The 16,438-nt window shown below is 37.6% G+C and overlaps 1 protein-coding gene across 2 annotated transcripts in view; it reads right to left on the bottom strand.

Annotated features, from left to right (window-relative positions):
* The window catches only part of LOC306887253 (hormone-sensitive lipase-like), a 30,616-nt gene that overhangs the window by 2,171 nt on the left and 12,007 nt on the right, over positions 1-16,438 (bottom strand). For both annotated transcript variants that reach the window (XM_079444861.1, XM_079444862.1), the window contains 10 exons: positions 15,884-16,168; positions 14,861-14,951; positions 13,535-13,680; positions 12,401-12,586; positions 11,625-11,777; positions 9,492-9,636; positions 8,054-8,281; positions 6,596-6,736; positions 3,796-4,037; positions 87-347 (listed from right to left, as the gene is read on the bottom strand). In XM_079444861.1, the coding sequence (XP_079300987.1) occupies positions 87-347; positions 3,796-4,037; positions 6,596-6,736; positions 8,054-8,281; positions 9,492-9,636; positions 11,625-11,777; positions 12,401-12,586; positions 13,535-13,680; positions 14,861-14,951; positions 15,884-16,168 (1,878 nt within the window). The remainder of the gene's footprint in view (positions 1-86; positions 348-3,795; positions 4,038-6,595; positions 6,737-8,053; positions 8,282-9,491; positions 9,637-11,624; positions 11,778-12,400; positions 12,587-13,534; positions 13,681-14,860; positions 14,952-15,883; positions 16,169-16,438) is intronic.

Here is a 16,438-nt window from a genome sequence, read left to right on the forward strand (position 1 = left end):
TGACATGAACGTAAATCCTGAAAATAACTTTATTCCACCACATCTTCTTGAATTAGTCAACTGTAAATGACTTTGGTCAGACTTACCACTATGTGTACTGGAGGTAGTCCCTTTAGCATGCTATCTGGAGCCAAAAGAGGGGACATGTAGGGGTTTCTGACAATGGGAGAACTCTGCACGTTCATCTCTGCTAATTGCTCTGAACGCAGAGGCTCAAAGCCCTCTGGAAACTCCCGTGGTTTCTCAGAGTCCTCCTCACCACAAGGGGGTGGAATGGCCACAAATGAAAAGGATTCTGATACTGAGGGATCCACTTCTTTGCAGAGGAAGAAACTCACATCCTCAGGCTAGGAGAGATAAGATATAAATACAAGATAAGGCTGGATCAACGACTGATGATTTTGTAAAATTATTTACGCAACCATTCATATGCTTAAACAACTTTTCTATATTATATACAGTGGGGCAAATAAGTATTTGATACACTGCCGATTTTAAGTTTTCCCACTTACAAAGAATGGAGAGATCTGTCATTTTCATTGTAGGTACACCTCAACTGTGAGACAGAATATATATAAAAAAAAAAAAAATCCAGAATGATTTTTGAATAATTCATTTCCATTTTATTGCATGAAATATGTATTTGATACAATAGAAAAATAGAACTTAATATTTGGTACAGAAACCTTTGTTTACAATTACTGAGGTCAGACGTTTCCTGTAGTTCTTGACCAGGTTTGCACACACTGCAGCAGGGATTTTGGCCCACTCCTCCATACAGGTCTTCTCCAGATCTTTCAGGTTTTGGGGCTGTCGCTGGACAACACGGAGTTTCAGCTCCCTCCACAGATTTTCTATTGGGTTCAGGTCTGGAGACTGGATAGGCCACTCCAGGACCTTTAAATGCTTCTTACGGAGCCACTCCTTAGTTGCCCTTGCTGTGTGTTTGGGGTCATTGTCATGCTGGAAGACCCAGCCACGACCCATCTTCAATGCTCTTACTGAGGGAAGGAGGTTGTTGCCCAAAATCTTGCGATACATGGCCCCATCCATCCTCCCCTCAATACGGTGCAGTTGTCCTGTCCCCTTTGCAGAAAAGCACCCCCAAAGCATGATGTTTCCACCCCCATGCTTCACGGTTGGGATGGTGTTCTTGGGATTGTACTCATCCTTCTTCCTCCAAACACAGCGAGTGGAGTTTATACCAAAAAGTTCTATTTAGGTCTCATCTGACCACATAACCTTCTCCCATGCCTCCTCTGGATCATCCAGATGGTCTTTGGGCAAACTTCAGACGGGTCTGGACACGTGCTGGCTTCAGCAGGGGGACCTTGCGTGCGCTGCAGGATTTTAATCATGACGGTGTAGTGTGTTACTAATGGTAACTGTTGAGACTGTGGTTCCAGCTCTCTTCAGGTCATTGACCAGGTCTTCCCGTGTAGTTCTAGGCTGATCGCTCACCTTTCTCAGGATCATTGATACTCCATGAGGCGAGATCTTGCATGGAGCCCCAGTCCGAGGGAGATTGACAGTCATCTTGAATTTCTTCCATTTTCTAATAATTGCGCCAACAGTTGTTGCCTTCTCACCAAGCTGTTTGCCTATTGTCCTGTAGCCCATCCCAGCCTTGTGCAGGTCTACAATTTTGTCCCTAGTGTCCTTAGACAGCTCTTTGGTCTTGCCCATAGTGGAGAGGTTGGAGTCTGATTGATTGAGTGTGTGAACAGGTGTCTTTTATACAGGTAACGAGTTCAAACAGGTGCAATTAATACAGGTAATGAGTGGAGGATAGGAGGGCTTCTTAAAGACAAACTAACAGGTCTGTGAGAGCCAAAATTCTTGCTGGTTGGTAGGTGATCAAATACTTATTTCATGCAATAAAATGGAAGTTAATTATTTAAAAATCATACAATGTGATTTTCTGGATCTTTTTTATATTCTGTCTCACAGTTGAGGTGTACCTACAATGAAAATTACAGATCTCTCCATTCTTTGTAAGTGGGAAAACTTGAAAAATCGGTAGTGTATCAAATACTTATTTGCCCCACTGTATACTCTATATAATATTACTCTAGTCTTCAGTGTCACATTCTTGAATTCACATTCTTGGGGGAAGTCGTGGCCTAATGGTTAGAGAGTCGGACTCGTAATCCAAAGGTTGCGGGTTTGAGTCTCGGGCCAGCTTTGGATAGGTTAAATGCAGAGCACGAATTCCGAGTATGGGTCACCATACTTGGTCGTATGTCACGTCACATCACTTTCTTCAGAACATTCTAATATGTTGCTTTGATGCTCAAGAAAAAAATTCTTATTATCAATTTTGAAAACAGCTGTGCAGCTTTTTGTGAAAAAAGTGATAAATTTTTCCAGAAAAATATAGATAATTGAATACATTCTTGCTGTATTAAAAATATACATTTCTAAAAAAAAAAACACTGTATATTAGCAGTATATTAACTGTATAAATACATGTCTAATAAATTTTATATTAATTCACATAAATTTATTATAATTGTTTATATACATTTGTTGAAAAAAAGAAGAGAAAAATTGCTTAGTGTTGAAAACAGTTGTGCTGCTTTTTGTGGAAACACTGATACATTTTTCAGGATTCTTTGATAAATATAAAGTTCAAAAGAACAATTTATTTTAAATATAAATATTTTGTAACATTATAAAACATCCTTTACTTTTTATCAATTTAACGCATTCTTGCCATATTAAAAATATACATTTCTTTAAAAAACACTGTATATTAGCCATATATTAACTATAATTAAATACATGCCTGATATAAATTATATATTAATTCATATTCACATGTCTATATACATTTGTAAAAAAAAAAAAAAACTTTTTTAGTTATTGCATTTGTTACATAGGATAGTGGATATTTGTAAGGAGTGTGGAAGAAGGGAGGAATGGGTTCAGGAAAGGCTGAGATAACTCATTTGGACAAGGCAGGAAAATTTAGCGAAACTTTTTCAAATCCTGCAATTATTCACACATCTGACGTAACGGCATCATGGGGTTCTCTGCGGGATTTTAACACATACTTGAACAATGGCATGCAAAATCCAAATGACATCATTGCACCATAATCCTTTGCACCTTCTCAAAGTTGCGCAACTAGACTTAACTCTCAGCATTAACCTCTCTCACTTCACTAAGCCAGACTGAGAGGAATACAGTGAAATAACTGTGTGGAATCCAAACAAAAGCAAAGTGATTTATTTGCACGGAGTGTACTGGACTAAAATAACCAGATCAACAATTGACTGCAAGCTATTAAAATCAGGCAGTGTTAAGAGGCCAGTTAACAGCCTGCGTTCTGCCACAGCTCTGACTCTGATGCTAATTTTGGCATAACAAACTCCTGTTTTTCTGCCACCGATAGCAATTTGATACTCTTTACGAACATCTGTGCTGCACTCCAGCAAACATACCAGATTCTCACTAACAATGGAGCTGTCTGTTATTTAAATGTTATGTTTGACTATGATATAAGCAACACCATTAAACTGTTGAAGGCTAGGTCATTCTCACTCGAGATAACAAATTAATCAGCACAAATATTGGCATATGTTTCACACGCTCATAAAGCCATGAAAAACAGCCTGATGGATGCTGTGTAGCAGAGATTGGCATCCTAGTAGAATGCAAATCAGCCTGTTGATTAATATGACTCACTGCTGCAATCTGTAAAAGAGAGACCTTCGACACCGCAGGAGCTTTAGTGACACGGTGAAAGCAGGAATTTGATTAAACCCTTCTTAAGCACTAGATGAGTAGTACCTTGCTCTCGGGTGTCAGTGTGATGTCAAGGATGGAGTTGTCTTTGGCTGTAGTGGTGCTAAGGTGGTTGGCATTTTTCTGTACGTTGCTGGCACCGCTGTTAGCATGTGTGCCCAAGTCCTGGCACGTCTGGCTCTTCAGAGACCCCTTCTCCAGGGAGTATTCAGACGCCTTGCCAGACACTGGAGGGTCTGCTTGAGAAGAGGTCAGAGACGCTTCTGAAACACTCTTTCTTACAGAGTCTAGAAGGGGAAGAGTAAATATTTAGGTCATTTTTGGTAGTTATTTTAACAAGAGATGTAATTTCAAAGTCATTCTGGATATATAGATGCTTTATAATCACATATATTGACTGATGATGCTCTCATGTTATTGTTTTCTTAGATAAATGTCTACATGACATATTAACAGGCCCAAAATGGGAAGGCGGAAAAAAACAAAACCACAAAACTAAGGTAATTCTGAATTCCCAAAGCAAGTTAAGCAGTCAGCAAGAAAGGAAATTCCTCATAAAAATCTCATACAAATATTTCGTAATGCAAATACGCAAAAAGGCCAAATGAGAAAGTAAAGAAAGTAGTACAAATGGGCAAAGGGTAGGAATTTTAAGCACAAGGGGTGGGGGTTTACAAAGACCCTCACACAGACATTGGTGGAGGCTGTTGGCGAGGAAACAGTTGCCAGGGAGAGGTAAGGCATGTGACTGGCTGATGTGAAGTGTGTGTGTGGCATTAAACAGACACTCGGGAAAATATTATATGATCATACAAACTGACAAACACATATGACTGACAGACACACCAGTCACAACACAGCTGCATTGCTCATAGCCATAATCTTGTGAAAAACTATTCTCAGCAATGTTAGTATAGTGAATAATGAATTCATGGCCATCATGAGGCAATTAGAATGCTTTGTGTTGTGTGACACCACACTAATGATGCCTTTTAGCCACACTGCATTGACATCCTGCACAGCCCTACTCTTTCTCTCTCTGTGTGAGCTAATGAACTCAAATGATATGAGATCTGGGGTTGATAGTAGTCCATTTAAACCACTGACTTCAAAACCGACGGGCATTTGGCACAGTATGTGAAGCCATTATAAAGAGCTTTGTTTGAGATGGTTATTATCAGATTTTCAGTTCAGCCGTGTGACTATACAATCAAAACAGCAATAAAAATTAAATGAGAAAGAATAAATATGCAGAGGCAATCAGAGCAGAGCATTTCCGACAGTTTTGTTAGAAATGCTAAATACATTGGTACAAATAAATTGGTATCAGCAGCTATCAGACAGCTATCAACCTTCCACGGTCATTAAGATTACCTTTGCGTCATCTAAAACTCACTTGAAATTCAACTTTAAAAAAACAAATTATTAAATAAGAATGTTATATGTAATCTTTAGCAAATTACGAAATACATTGTAATGTTGCAATGCCTAAATTCACTTATAGCATTTAAAATGTTGATTTTAGTTCTTATGGCCAGTTTTACTAAACAGGGAAAATTAGCGCAAGAGCGCAATTCCAAAACCGCGCCAATGGGTGTGGAAATTTCTGCAGGTGATTTACTAACAACACGCAAATGAAAGAACACAGACATTTCATTTACATATCGACCAAGGCAATATACCAAGCGCAGCACAAATTAGCGTAGTTGCAAATAAAGAATAAAGAAATAAAGAAGCCACAGTATGTTGAAAAGAACCGCAGGCCAAAAAATGAAAGGTTGCAAGAAGTTTTGATAGAATTAGTATTGTGTCACTCCTAGTTAAGGGGTTCCAAATCGTCTTTTATTTTCTGAAGCAAATTAAAAATAACATGGCTTAGCAAACGATATGTTCAGATAATGTGTTCACTTCTGGCATTCTAAATAAATTAATACGTGTAGAAAAAATCCTCTCTCTTCTACCACCCGCTCTCTGTTCTCTGCGGTAACTCCCCCTAGCAACAACAACTGCAGCCATTTCAGGAGCAAAACAATTTAAGACATGCTTTTTTGGGGCTTTAAATAATGGCGCAAATGTTAGTAAATTTCGTTACGTCATTCATTTGAATACTCTCCTCCCATAAATTTTGCGTCTGAAAGGGAGACTCCTAGAAATGCATATTCAATAAGGTGAGGTGCAAAACACCTTTTCAGCACTAATTCGTCACTGAGCATCTTTAGTTAAATCTGACAGCACTATTTTAATGTCGGTTTAAAATATGGTTTGCGCTGGCACAAGTTGTTAGTAAAACTGGACCTTAGTTTTTTTGTTTTTATTTTGACAAAATAGTATAGAATTATATGATCATTTTAATAATCTTAAAATAATTATTAGCTCCTTTGTGTCTTCAAGGATTTTAATATTGTTGCATCTCTATTTATTTTTTTTTTTTATAATTTGAAATCATTCAGTAAGCAATCAGTTACAACTGCAGCAAAGAAAGAATGGCAGCAACCAATCAAAGCAGGGGTTGGCGAGGCTACATTTCTGGTGATGGAATACTATGGGGAAGACCACAGAGGTCAAAGGGTTACCAAGTTAGAAACACTTAATACAAACATGACTGCTGTAGAGAGAAGCAGAAAGAATCATGTGGTTGTGGCACCATAGGCAATTCCCTAGTTCCCTAGGACTTCCAGGTATGATTCATCAGCCTGCTTAGATGACGGATGTAGACTGAACTGGGGCCTCCATTGAGAAGTATTCAGTCTGCACATGCTCAGAACCACCACTTTCCACAACACTATCTGTGATTTAAACACTCAGCACAATGAGTTAGAAAACACAATACATCTAATTCAGGTACCTGCACTCCCTCTGTCAAGCAATGAATGGATCCAGTTGGAGGCCCCCTGTTTGAAGTCTCTGAGCAGCAGGGCAGTATCTCTCCTCACCATGCTCAAAGTGCTCACCTTCTCCACCTGCGTCTCCACCTGCGGATCTGTGCCTACACACAGCAGAGAAGGAAAAGGGGAAAAAGTAAAAAACATACAGTAGGAGTCAAAAAATCCAAATTAAAGTGTGGGAATCAAACAAACAAAATTGAATAATAAATAAATAAATAAAAACAAATGAGTAGAAACAAGTAAAAAATGAAATCAAAAATTAAATCTCAAAAGTAAACTTTTTAAAACAAAAGAACAAAACCTTTTTAAAACTAAAAATGTTAAATGACAAGAAATTCTCCTTTTTCTAGGCCATCAATGAAATTAGCAAATTTAAGACATGCATGTGAACAAATTTGTAAAAAAAAAAAAAAAAACTTTTAGAGCTGTCATTAAAGCAAACAGGCGAGAAACCATATGCTAAGTGATTATATTACAATCTCCAAAAAAAAAAATATAAATTTAAATTATTGTTATGCTATATATATTTGTTTCAATATTTTTATCAACTTGTTTTCCTTCAGTTAGCACAGGTTTTGTATTTATTTTTAGAGCTGATTGATCATAGGCCCATCGATCAGAGTTAATGCACCTCCATTTTTGAATACAAAAGAAATACAAAACCTGTGATAATACAAATGCTGGATTAAATATGGACAAACCCAGCAATTGGGTTGTTTTCAACCAACAGTTGGGTTAATTGTTTAACCCAACCTTCTGGTCAGTATCCCAACCGCTAGGTCAAAAACAACACAATCGCTGGGTTTGTCCATATTTTACCCAGTTGTATTTAACCCAGCATTTTTTAGAGTGTAGGCACAAACATGAGAGATTTACAAGCAATTATTTAAAAGCCGGTCATTTCTGACAGAAACACCAAATTAGGTAAAGGATAAGGTAAATTTTCAGCAGAGCACAAGCGTTATATAATAAAAATGCAAAATAGAAGCATTTTAACTTAATTTGCTGCTCTGTTCTCTGAGAACGAATCAGAACAGAAGAGATATAGATTTGAAATATCCAGTACTACTGTTACACAAAGACAATATTGCATTCATTCTCCAGCAGAGGAAAGAAAATACAAGCCGTGGGCCACCGATTTGACTTCACCAGTACTATGATTGAAAACACTACTAATCGAATCATTTATAACAAAATACAAGCCTATTAATCTATTCCTGACGTGTGTGGCTTCACTTAACTTTACTTGTTGAAATCATTCATCATCATTAAGGTGTCTACACTTCCTAAATTGCGAATATGCTAAACTTTTACCAGCGATAAATTACGCATCGGACCTGACCGTTCCAGCTCGCTAATAACCTGAGTCACAACACAGCACTATTTGCCATAAAATCCTATTACGGCCCTAGACTGACCTGCATAAGCGCTGAGGCAGCGTGAGAGCACACTGAGGGGCAACAGAGGGTCCATGAGGGTGAGCAAGCGGGATGGAGAGGCGTACACGGTGAGCAGGGTGGCGGGGTACGCGGCAACGATACCATCCGGCATGCGCACACCGTGAGCAGCGGCCCGCATTGACACAGTCACACACAGATTTCCTCCTGCGCTGTCACCAGCCAAACACACACGCTCACCAGTCCAACCTGAGGAGAAGGGCCAACAGAAGAGATTTAGGAAGGAGCAGACCAGAAAATGAAGTTGGCAATTGATCAAATAAAAAATAATTGAGAATCAAGAAGATAAATATACTCTATAATTTTCAACTTCAAATGAGGTCACATTTTTTGCACTGATCTGAGGCACTCTGGCGTGGTTTTCAAACCAAAGACACCCAAAGAGAGTTATTAGCAGCGCGTGATCCGCGTCATGATCTTGAGATAGATAGCAGAGGTGAGAGAACACTGAATGATGAATATGTTTACGCTGCTGTAGTCAGACCGAGTGTGAGCTGAGTTTTAATAGGGGTCTTTGTTCCCTGTGGGATCTCGACACCAGCACAGCACAACAGTATGACAGATCGTCAAATCGGCCGATTTCACTTGTCTTGTACCTTAATCAGTTTTCTTAAGGACTAATCAAGTGCCTGAATGACACAATGTCAAAAAAATTGAATTCATAATTTAAAAAGCAGTCTGGGAGATGGATGATGCAATTACTGTAAATACTGTATTTAGTGTTTCATTAAATTGGTAATAAAACTAACAAAATTGAATCAATAAAATTAAATATTTCTCTACAAAATATGATCCGGCATTCTGGAGGGAACTTTTTATTTTTGTACCTCTGATGGGTGAATGTCAACCTCAAGAAGACAGCAGTCGTACATGACAAATCGGCAAGATTTTTGAAAAAAAAAAAAAAATAGGGTTGACAAGTGCTGCCACCTCCCACAGAAACTGGGAATGTTGGGTTACTGCATACTGTACAAAGCATTCAGTCCTAAAAGCTTAAAGTTTATAAAAGCATAAAAGCTTAAAATCAGCATGAAATGGAAATTCACTCCATTTTGTAAGTTCATGTAAGATTATTGTGAATAAGTCCTGTTTCTTATTTTCCACACAATATTTAATCAAAATGTCATAACTGGACCTTCCAGTGAAAACGACAGACTTCCTTCTGTTGACGTATGCCAGACTTTTCCAATAATTTAGTCTGCTTAAACCCCTGCAAGTTCACATTCATCTGCCTCCACTTTTGAGTGCAACATCTGCAAGTGCCCACTCAATTTTTTTTTATTTTTCAATAAGCTGTTACACACGGATGTTCATCATAATATGGAGAAAAAAAAGATACAAATATGAATCACTGGTATAATGTAATGAGGAAGTATAAAGACGGGGCTATTCCCCTCACCTAGCAGGTTGTGGTTCTTGATGGCCCAGCAGTAAGCATAGAAACATTCCTCCAAAGCCCGAGGAAATGGGGCTTCAGGGGCCAGAGAATAGTCCACCGAAAGGATAGGGGCATTCAGGTCTTGAGACCAGCTCCTCAGATACGGCTGGAGGGAGAGAGAGACACACACACAAATGAAGAATCAAAATTGCCACATTTTTAGGGTCAGGAATTCATAGATATTATAGTAACTTTCATTGTAGTATTTCTAGTCTGTTTAACAATAGGGAAGAGAGAAATTGGTTGCAATTTCCAGGTCATGCTGACTTTAATGCTTTTTTACCTTAAACTATTATGAGGCCACATGAGTTGACATAACATTTGTAAATAGCATCAAAGAATCAAAGCTGCCATTGATGACAATGTCAACATGTTTAACCCAACAGTTTTTTTATATTACATGTCATGCATTGCATATTTCTATAGTTTCCTCAAATGTAGTACATCTTTTGCATTATATTATGGCTTTATTTCACTGGTGTGTTAACAAAGTGGTTCTAGCATTGCTGACTGATGGCAAAGATCCACTTTTTTAAATCCTCAACTGCTTTCCTAGCTCACACCCCTAAGTCCTCTCTGAATCCTGACATCTTGTGGTTCCCAGCTTTAAAACAGTGATTTCAGTGTGACTGCGGAAAAGAGCCTGAATTACAATCCTCTAAAAACATTCACTTCAAAAAGCTTCTGTCACCCTAAATACACACCTGACGGCATCTCACCATGCATTTAAGTAAGAGAAAACACTTAAGGAATGAACATATTTCTTCTCTGATATTTCAGTCTCTTTGCCATTTTTTTTCTCCTTCTCCCTTTCTCAGTTTTGTTTTGTAGTTTAAAGACATGATGTGTGCTGACAGGCGTCACAACATGTTGCTCTGACTGCCAGTTACATCTCATATCAACGTGTCCATTGTTGAGTGGAGCTCGTTCAAGCAGCTAATGCATTGTGTCGAGAACGCAGGCTCCCGCTGGTGAGTGTTTATGTGACGTGAAGGTGAATTTTGCATGAGAGCAGTGATAATACGATACTTTAACAGAGCCGCAGTCTCATACTTTGCACAAGACACTGGACACAAATGAATGCAAATGACCAGTATCTTATTCCACTTGCCAAGAAGCTATGAAATAATGACAATCAGTGCACAAATATGAATCACAGAAGAAATAAAAAATTTATTTAGAATAAAAATGTTTTTAGAATAGCTGACTCCTTTATTTTGCTATGGCAAATTTTGCAGTTACCAATTTATGTATTGTAAATACACAGAATTACATAATATTTTCACATCTTTGGATCATTTGATAAAATTACAGCTTGAAATTATGCATAATAAAAATATCCTGCTAAGTTTTAATTTTCCTCATACATTACTAGTCTAATTTCATATGAGTCACTGACACTGATATTATTATTTTTTCATTAGCAAACAACTGTGGGACAGTCTTAATATTTTTAATCACATATTAAATATAGCAATACGTTATATTTGTTCCACTGTTTTTCCTGTTATGTATTCCCACCTCACCTCCAAGGCTCTATGATATTCTGGTTCCTAGATTTAAAGTTTGGGCCAGTTTTACTATCAACTTGCGTTAGTGCAAACCCTCATTTGGCATTAAAGAACTACTCAGGATTTACTAAAGACACACAGTGGAAATTAGCACTGAAAAGGCCGGGACAAAGTTATTTTTGCGACTCACCTTATTTAATATGCATTTGTAAGAGTTTCCCTTTTGATCGGTAAATTTATAGTAGGAGATAATTAAAATGAAACACGCAATGCGATTTACTAAGATTTGCACTTGTCAATTCACTGGTATTTGCGCCATTATTTAACGCCCAAAAAAGCTTGTCTTAAAGCAGGTGATAATTTGCACTGCTCTTGGTAGATTGCATTGGTCACTATGGAAATGAGATGTTGCGTCTGTGTTCTTTTATTGTGCACCTCGTCAGTATATCACCCATAGAATTTTCCCTCCCATCAGTGCTTTTGTGGAATTGCACTGTAACACTAATTTTCCCTGTTTAGTAAATCAGTAGGATGAAAAAGAGGGGCATATAAAAAGTGTAAGGAGAAAGAGACAAAAAGATACCTCATGTGATTTGGAAGTCTGTGCCACAAAGCCTCCTCCGTGGAAGTGCAACACCAGCCATGGGGAAGGAGGACTGTGCTTCGTCTTCAGGCCCAAAGAAAGAGATATCGAGCCCCCCTCTGAGCGACACAGAGCTAGTAATTTCTCACTGTCCTGAAGACACAAATGAAGTACAAGCACCATAAGAATGAAGAGCAACATATTTTTAAAGATTATTTCATAACAACACATCTTCCTAAATCTCTGTGCCCCACACAGAGGCAAAAACTCTCATTTAAACAAGAGACAGGTAATTAAACACTACAAACATGCGGTTCTTAAACACGTTTACGCTGCAGCTGGATCAATAGGAGTTCAAAGGGTGTGAAGCAAAGTCAAGTAGGCTTTTTTAAACACCATTACATCCAAGTCATCTATACTGCATTCAAGTCCTCCCATGACACCGAGAGGTATATCAGGAATTAAAAGGGCTTTAAGTAAAGGATAAAAGGAGAAAGAGTCAAGCTCAACCACTTTATTTAGCTAAGCACACCTAATTACGACTGGCGGTGCTTTTATTCATTCCTCGCTATCTGTGCATATTTATTTTTTTATTTATTGACAAGATAAGAGCATGTAGAGTGGAAAATTGACTCTTTGAAGAACAGAGAATTCAGATTATGAAAATGAAAAGCTGCTTGAGCTTCTGTGAGAAAGAGAAGGAAGATGTAAGCGGGAGATGATAATGATTCAAGACTAATTAAGTCTGTCAATGACATCAGTGTGAACTGCTGTACCTGTCCTTCTCTCAGCTCATATGAAATCAATCTCATCTGCACAGGCCCCGGGCCATTATGAGCTGCAGGAGGAGACACAGTCACCGTGTGGGTGGGATCTGCCACCAACGGCATGTCAAAGGGCATGGGGGGCACAGAAAGAGCTCGATTCACCTTCACCTGTGTGGCCGTCATAGACACCAGACTCTTGAGAGAGATAGAGAGAGATGACATAGAGCACAGATTAATTTCAGTTTCATTATTATGTGAATTGAACTTTGCAATATGAGAATTTAGGCAGGTTATAAGTGCTCAGTGTGCAATCTGATTGGCTGTAGCAAAAGATTGTCAAGTATATTAAAAACAACACTGGTGCAAGGAGTACGTCAATAGAGTTTTAATACTCAAGGGAATTGCTTTTAACAATTCTGATGCCTGATCTATGACAGTAGAGTACTGCAAATCGGGCAAAAAAATGAATTGGGGATTATTCTGACAAATATATTAATTGCAATTTGAACTGCTATGAGTATTCTGCTGTCAGAAATCTTTAAATGTGTTCAAACTAAAAAAAAAAAAGGTTTTCTGAGTTGAGACAAATGTGAACAGAGTAAAAATGAAGCCAGTTCTATTCAAACCCACATTGGGCCTAAATTTAAAAGCTGATTTTTTTTGGTCCAATTTTGTTGTAAAAGGGATTCAGCTAAGGTGAAAATTTACTTATTTTGTCCACCACAGTGGCCTTTTTTTTTTTTTTTAAATCAGCCTTATGTAATTTTTCATTTTATTTCACATTTGTCTGGTATCCAGAGTTTATTTAGTATCTAAGCCTCAGCTTACTTTTCATTCATAGCTTCTTTTTAATCTCAGTAAAGTCAAATAATGTAATATAATATAGTACAAAAAATAATAATAGTAATAAACTATCATCATCATCATTATCACTGTGAACAGTGTGAAGGTTACAATTTCATTATTACAGCGATAATATGCTTTTGGCATACTTTCTTCACTTTCATGCAGATTTGTTTTTGGTTATTCGAAAGAAAATCATTTTGAGATGTGACTTGCATTATTATTAAAACTGAAGGTCATATAATTTTCTTTCAAATAATTGTGCTGTCAATGAAAACTGGCAGGATGGTTAATACTAACTGATAGAAGTTCAGTCTCCGTTACGTTCCAGAATGTCTTCCAAAAATGAACATCCAGGTTCTGAGTGATGCGTTCATACTCCTGACCTCTCAGTTCAGGGTCTATGGCATACTTCCCAGAGGTCAGGAAAGAACTGGCTGCTACACCTGAGAGAAACACAGACAAACAGACAGATAGATGAACGGCTGTCTGCATGCAGTAACTGGAATATCACAACAAGGCATCATACTTAAACAGTAAAACAGAGGGGAAAGACATGAAAGTGGGTTCCCAATCAACAGAAACACACAGATAACCAGTTGGAAAATCCCATCATCTTACCTTGACAAACATGCACAAGCAATTAGATTAATATTTACAAACATCACTAGACCAAAAAAAAAAAAAAAAAACTGATCTGGAAATCTAAAATTCAGCATATGAACTAGGGGTGGGAGGAAAAACAATTCTGATGCATTGCAATTCTGAATGGATTCTAAAAACGTTTGTTTTTTTCCTACATCTGTGCAAAGGCACTTGTGTGCACTAAAGAGAGCCAGTATTTCAGTGTTTTCTCTTCATAACAGTCAGTTATGATTTAAGGACGGGACAAAACATCTGATATGCTAAAACAGATCTATGCATTAGTGTGAATGCCGCCTATTAAACCTGTCTGTCATCAGTAATAATCAATCAGCAATAATGAAAAAAAGCAAACAATCTATCACCGCGCTTCTCTGGAAAACATTCAGACACTAAAAGCACTCTCAGATACTAAAGGCACTTTTGTTTATTGCTTGTAATGTGTTTCTTTGTTCTTTTTATTACAATACCTTTGCTTGAAGCTATAGTTATTAATAATAATTAGTTAATAATTCTTCACATACAATTGTTTAATTTATTAATTGGTAAAGAACATGTAAGTCGTAATTAAAATACACAATTAAATTTAATATTCAGAGTTTGTAAACTCGTTAATTATTAATAATAATAAAAAAAGATTCCCACCCCTAGCAGGAACAGGGACTGACCATCTCTCTAGAGGAAACAGGATAATCTACCAGCAGAATGGATGACAGTTGCAAATTTCTCTCATCCATACTGCCCTCTTTGAGAGCTACTCACCATATGGAGCAATATCTCCTGCTTCCACTAGGGTGCAGCATTGAGCACAAGAGACAATATTAGAATGCCTCTGCAGGTGAGGCAGAGGCATTCTAGAGGAAAAGCTGCAGTGCAGACATTTGCAAAGATTAAGTAGTGTGAAACAGTGACCTCCTCACATAAATCAAGGGGCATATAGAGAAGCCTCTATCAGGGCATACTGAACGTGACAGCTCTACTGACCTATTCCTGACTGATGCTTCTTGTAGTTGTCTCCAAAGGCAACCAGGCTAATAGCAATTGACTGCAGGCATGGACGGATGGCAGGAGTAAACTAAAAGTAAAGAGAACAAGATATTCAACTGGATAATTTTCCCCTTAAAACAAGAAACATATTGCACCACAAAGTTGACAGCAAAAACAATAATACTGTATTACAATTTAAAATGGTTTTCTATGTTTATAGATTGCAAAATGTAATTTATTCCTGTGATGGCAAAGATAAGTCTTTAGTGAATACTGCAGTCTTTAGTGTCACATGATCCTTCAGAAATCATACAAATATGCTGATTTGGTACTAATGTTTGGAAGCATTTCTTATTATTATCAATGTTGAAAACAATTGTGCTGCTTAATTTTTTGGTGAAAACCGCATTTCATTTTTTAGGAGCCATTGGTGAATAGAAGAAATAGTATTTATTGAAATAGAAATGTTTCTAATATTGTAAATGATCAATTTTATGTAACCTTGCGGAATAGTATTAATTCAGTTAAACAGAAATCTTTCTGACCCTAACCTTTTGAACAGCAGTGTGAATATATTTTCACATATACATATCTGTGTGTGTCTATCAATGATTTCTGAAGGATCATGTGACTCTAAAGAGTGGAGTAATGGCTGCAAAAAAAAAAAAAAATCAGCTTTGTCATCACATATATATTCAAATAGAACACAGTTATTTTAAATTGTAATAATATTTCACAATATTACTGATTTTACTGTATTTCTGATCAAATAAATGCAAACAAGGTGAGCATAAAAGACTTGCTTCAAAAGGAAAAAAAATGTACATGTCTAGTTATATTATAAAAGCACATGGGAATACTTTTTGGTTTTTAGTTTTTGTTCTTACATTTTGAATCCATTTGCCAACAACAATTGAAATAACTTTGGATTTCAACCTTATATTACGTGTATAAACATGACAATCATCGGTCAATGAAATCCTGTAAACCATAAGCTCATGTGCTCATAAACAAACACACCTGAAATCCAACACAGCGGCCGTAGAAACAGCCCTTGTGCATGGAGGCGTACTCTCTCAGGAAGCTCTGACTGAGGCCACTTTCCTCCTGGAAGAAGAGGTTGCCGTGGCTGTTGTCATGAAGCAGTCTCTGAGCTAGATAGAGCAGCGCCCTGAGCTGACACAGAGCGCTACAGTACGCCTCCATCTCTGCTGCATTGTGGCTCGCGCGGAAAAAGATGCTTCGCCTGTTGGATATGACATAGCGCCCTTTGTGAATGATGTGGAGGAGGCAACAGCGCACCACCTAGAGAAGAGGGTGACAAAACAGAAGAGGGTGTATGCTAGAAAACAATAAGCAAATGCATCATGAAGGAGAGAGGAAGAGCAATGTAAAAACCTTATTGACGGAAACAAAGTCATTGAAATGAAGGGACAAGGGGAAGGACAAGGACACACACCATCACAGAAATTATTCATAGCACCATCATAGGAACAATTCACCCAAAAATTAAAATGTGCTATAAAATATTATTTGTTTCTTTTTCAGAACAGATTTGGAGCAATTTAGCATTAT

The sequence above is a fragment of the Barbus barbus genome (genome assembly GCF_936440315.1).
Source record: "Barbus barbus genome assembly, chromosome: 21".
NCBI classification, from domain to species: domain Eukaryota; kingdom Metazoa; phylum Chordata; class Actinopteri; order Cypriniformes; family Cyprinidae; genus Barbus; species Barbus barbus.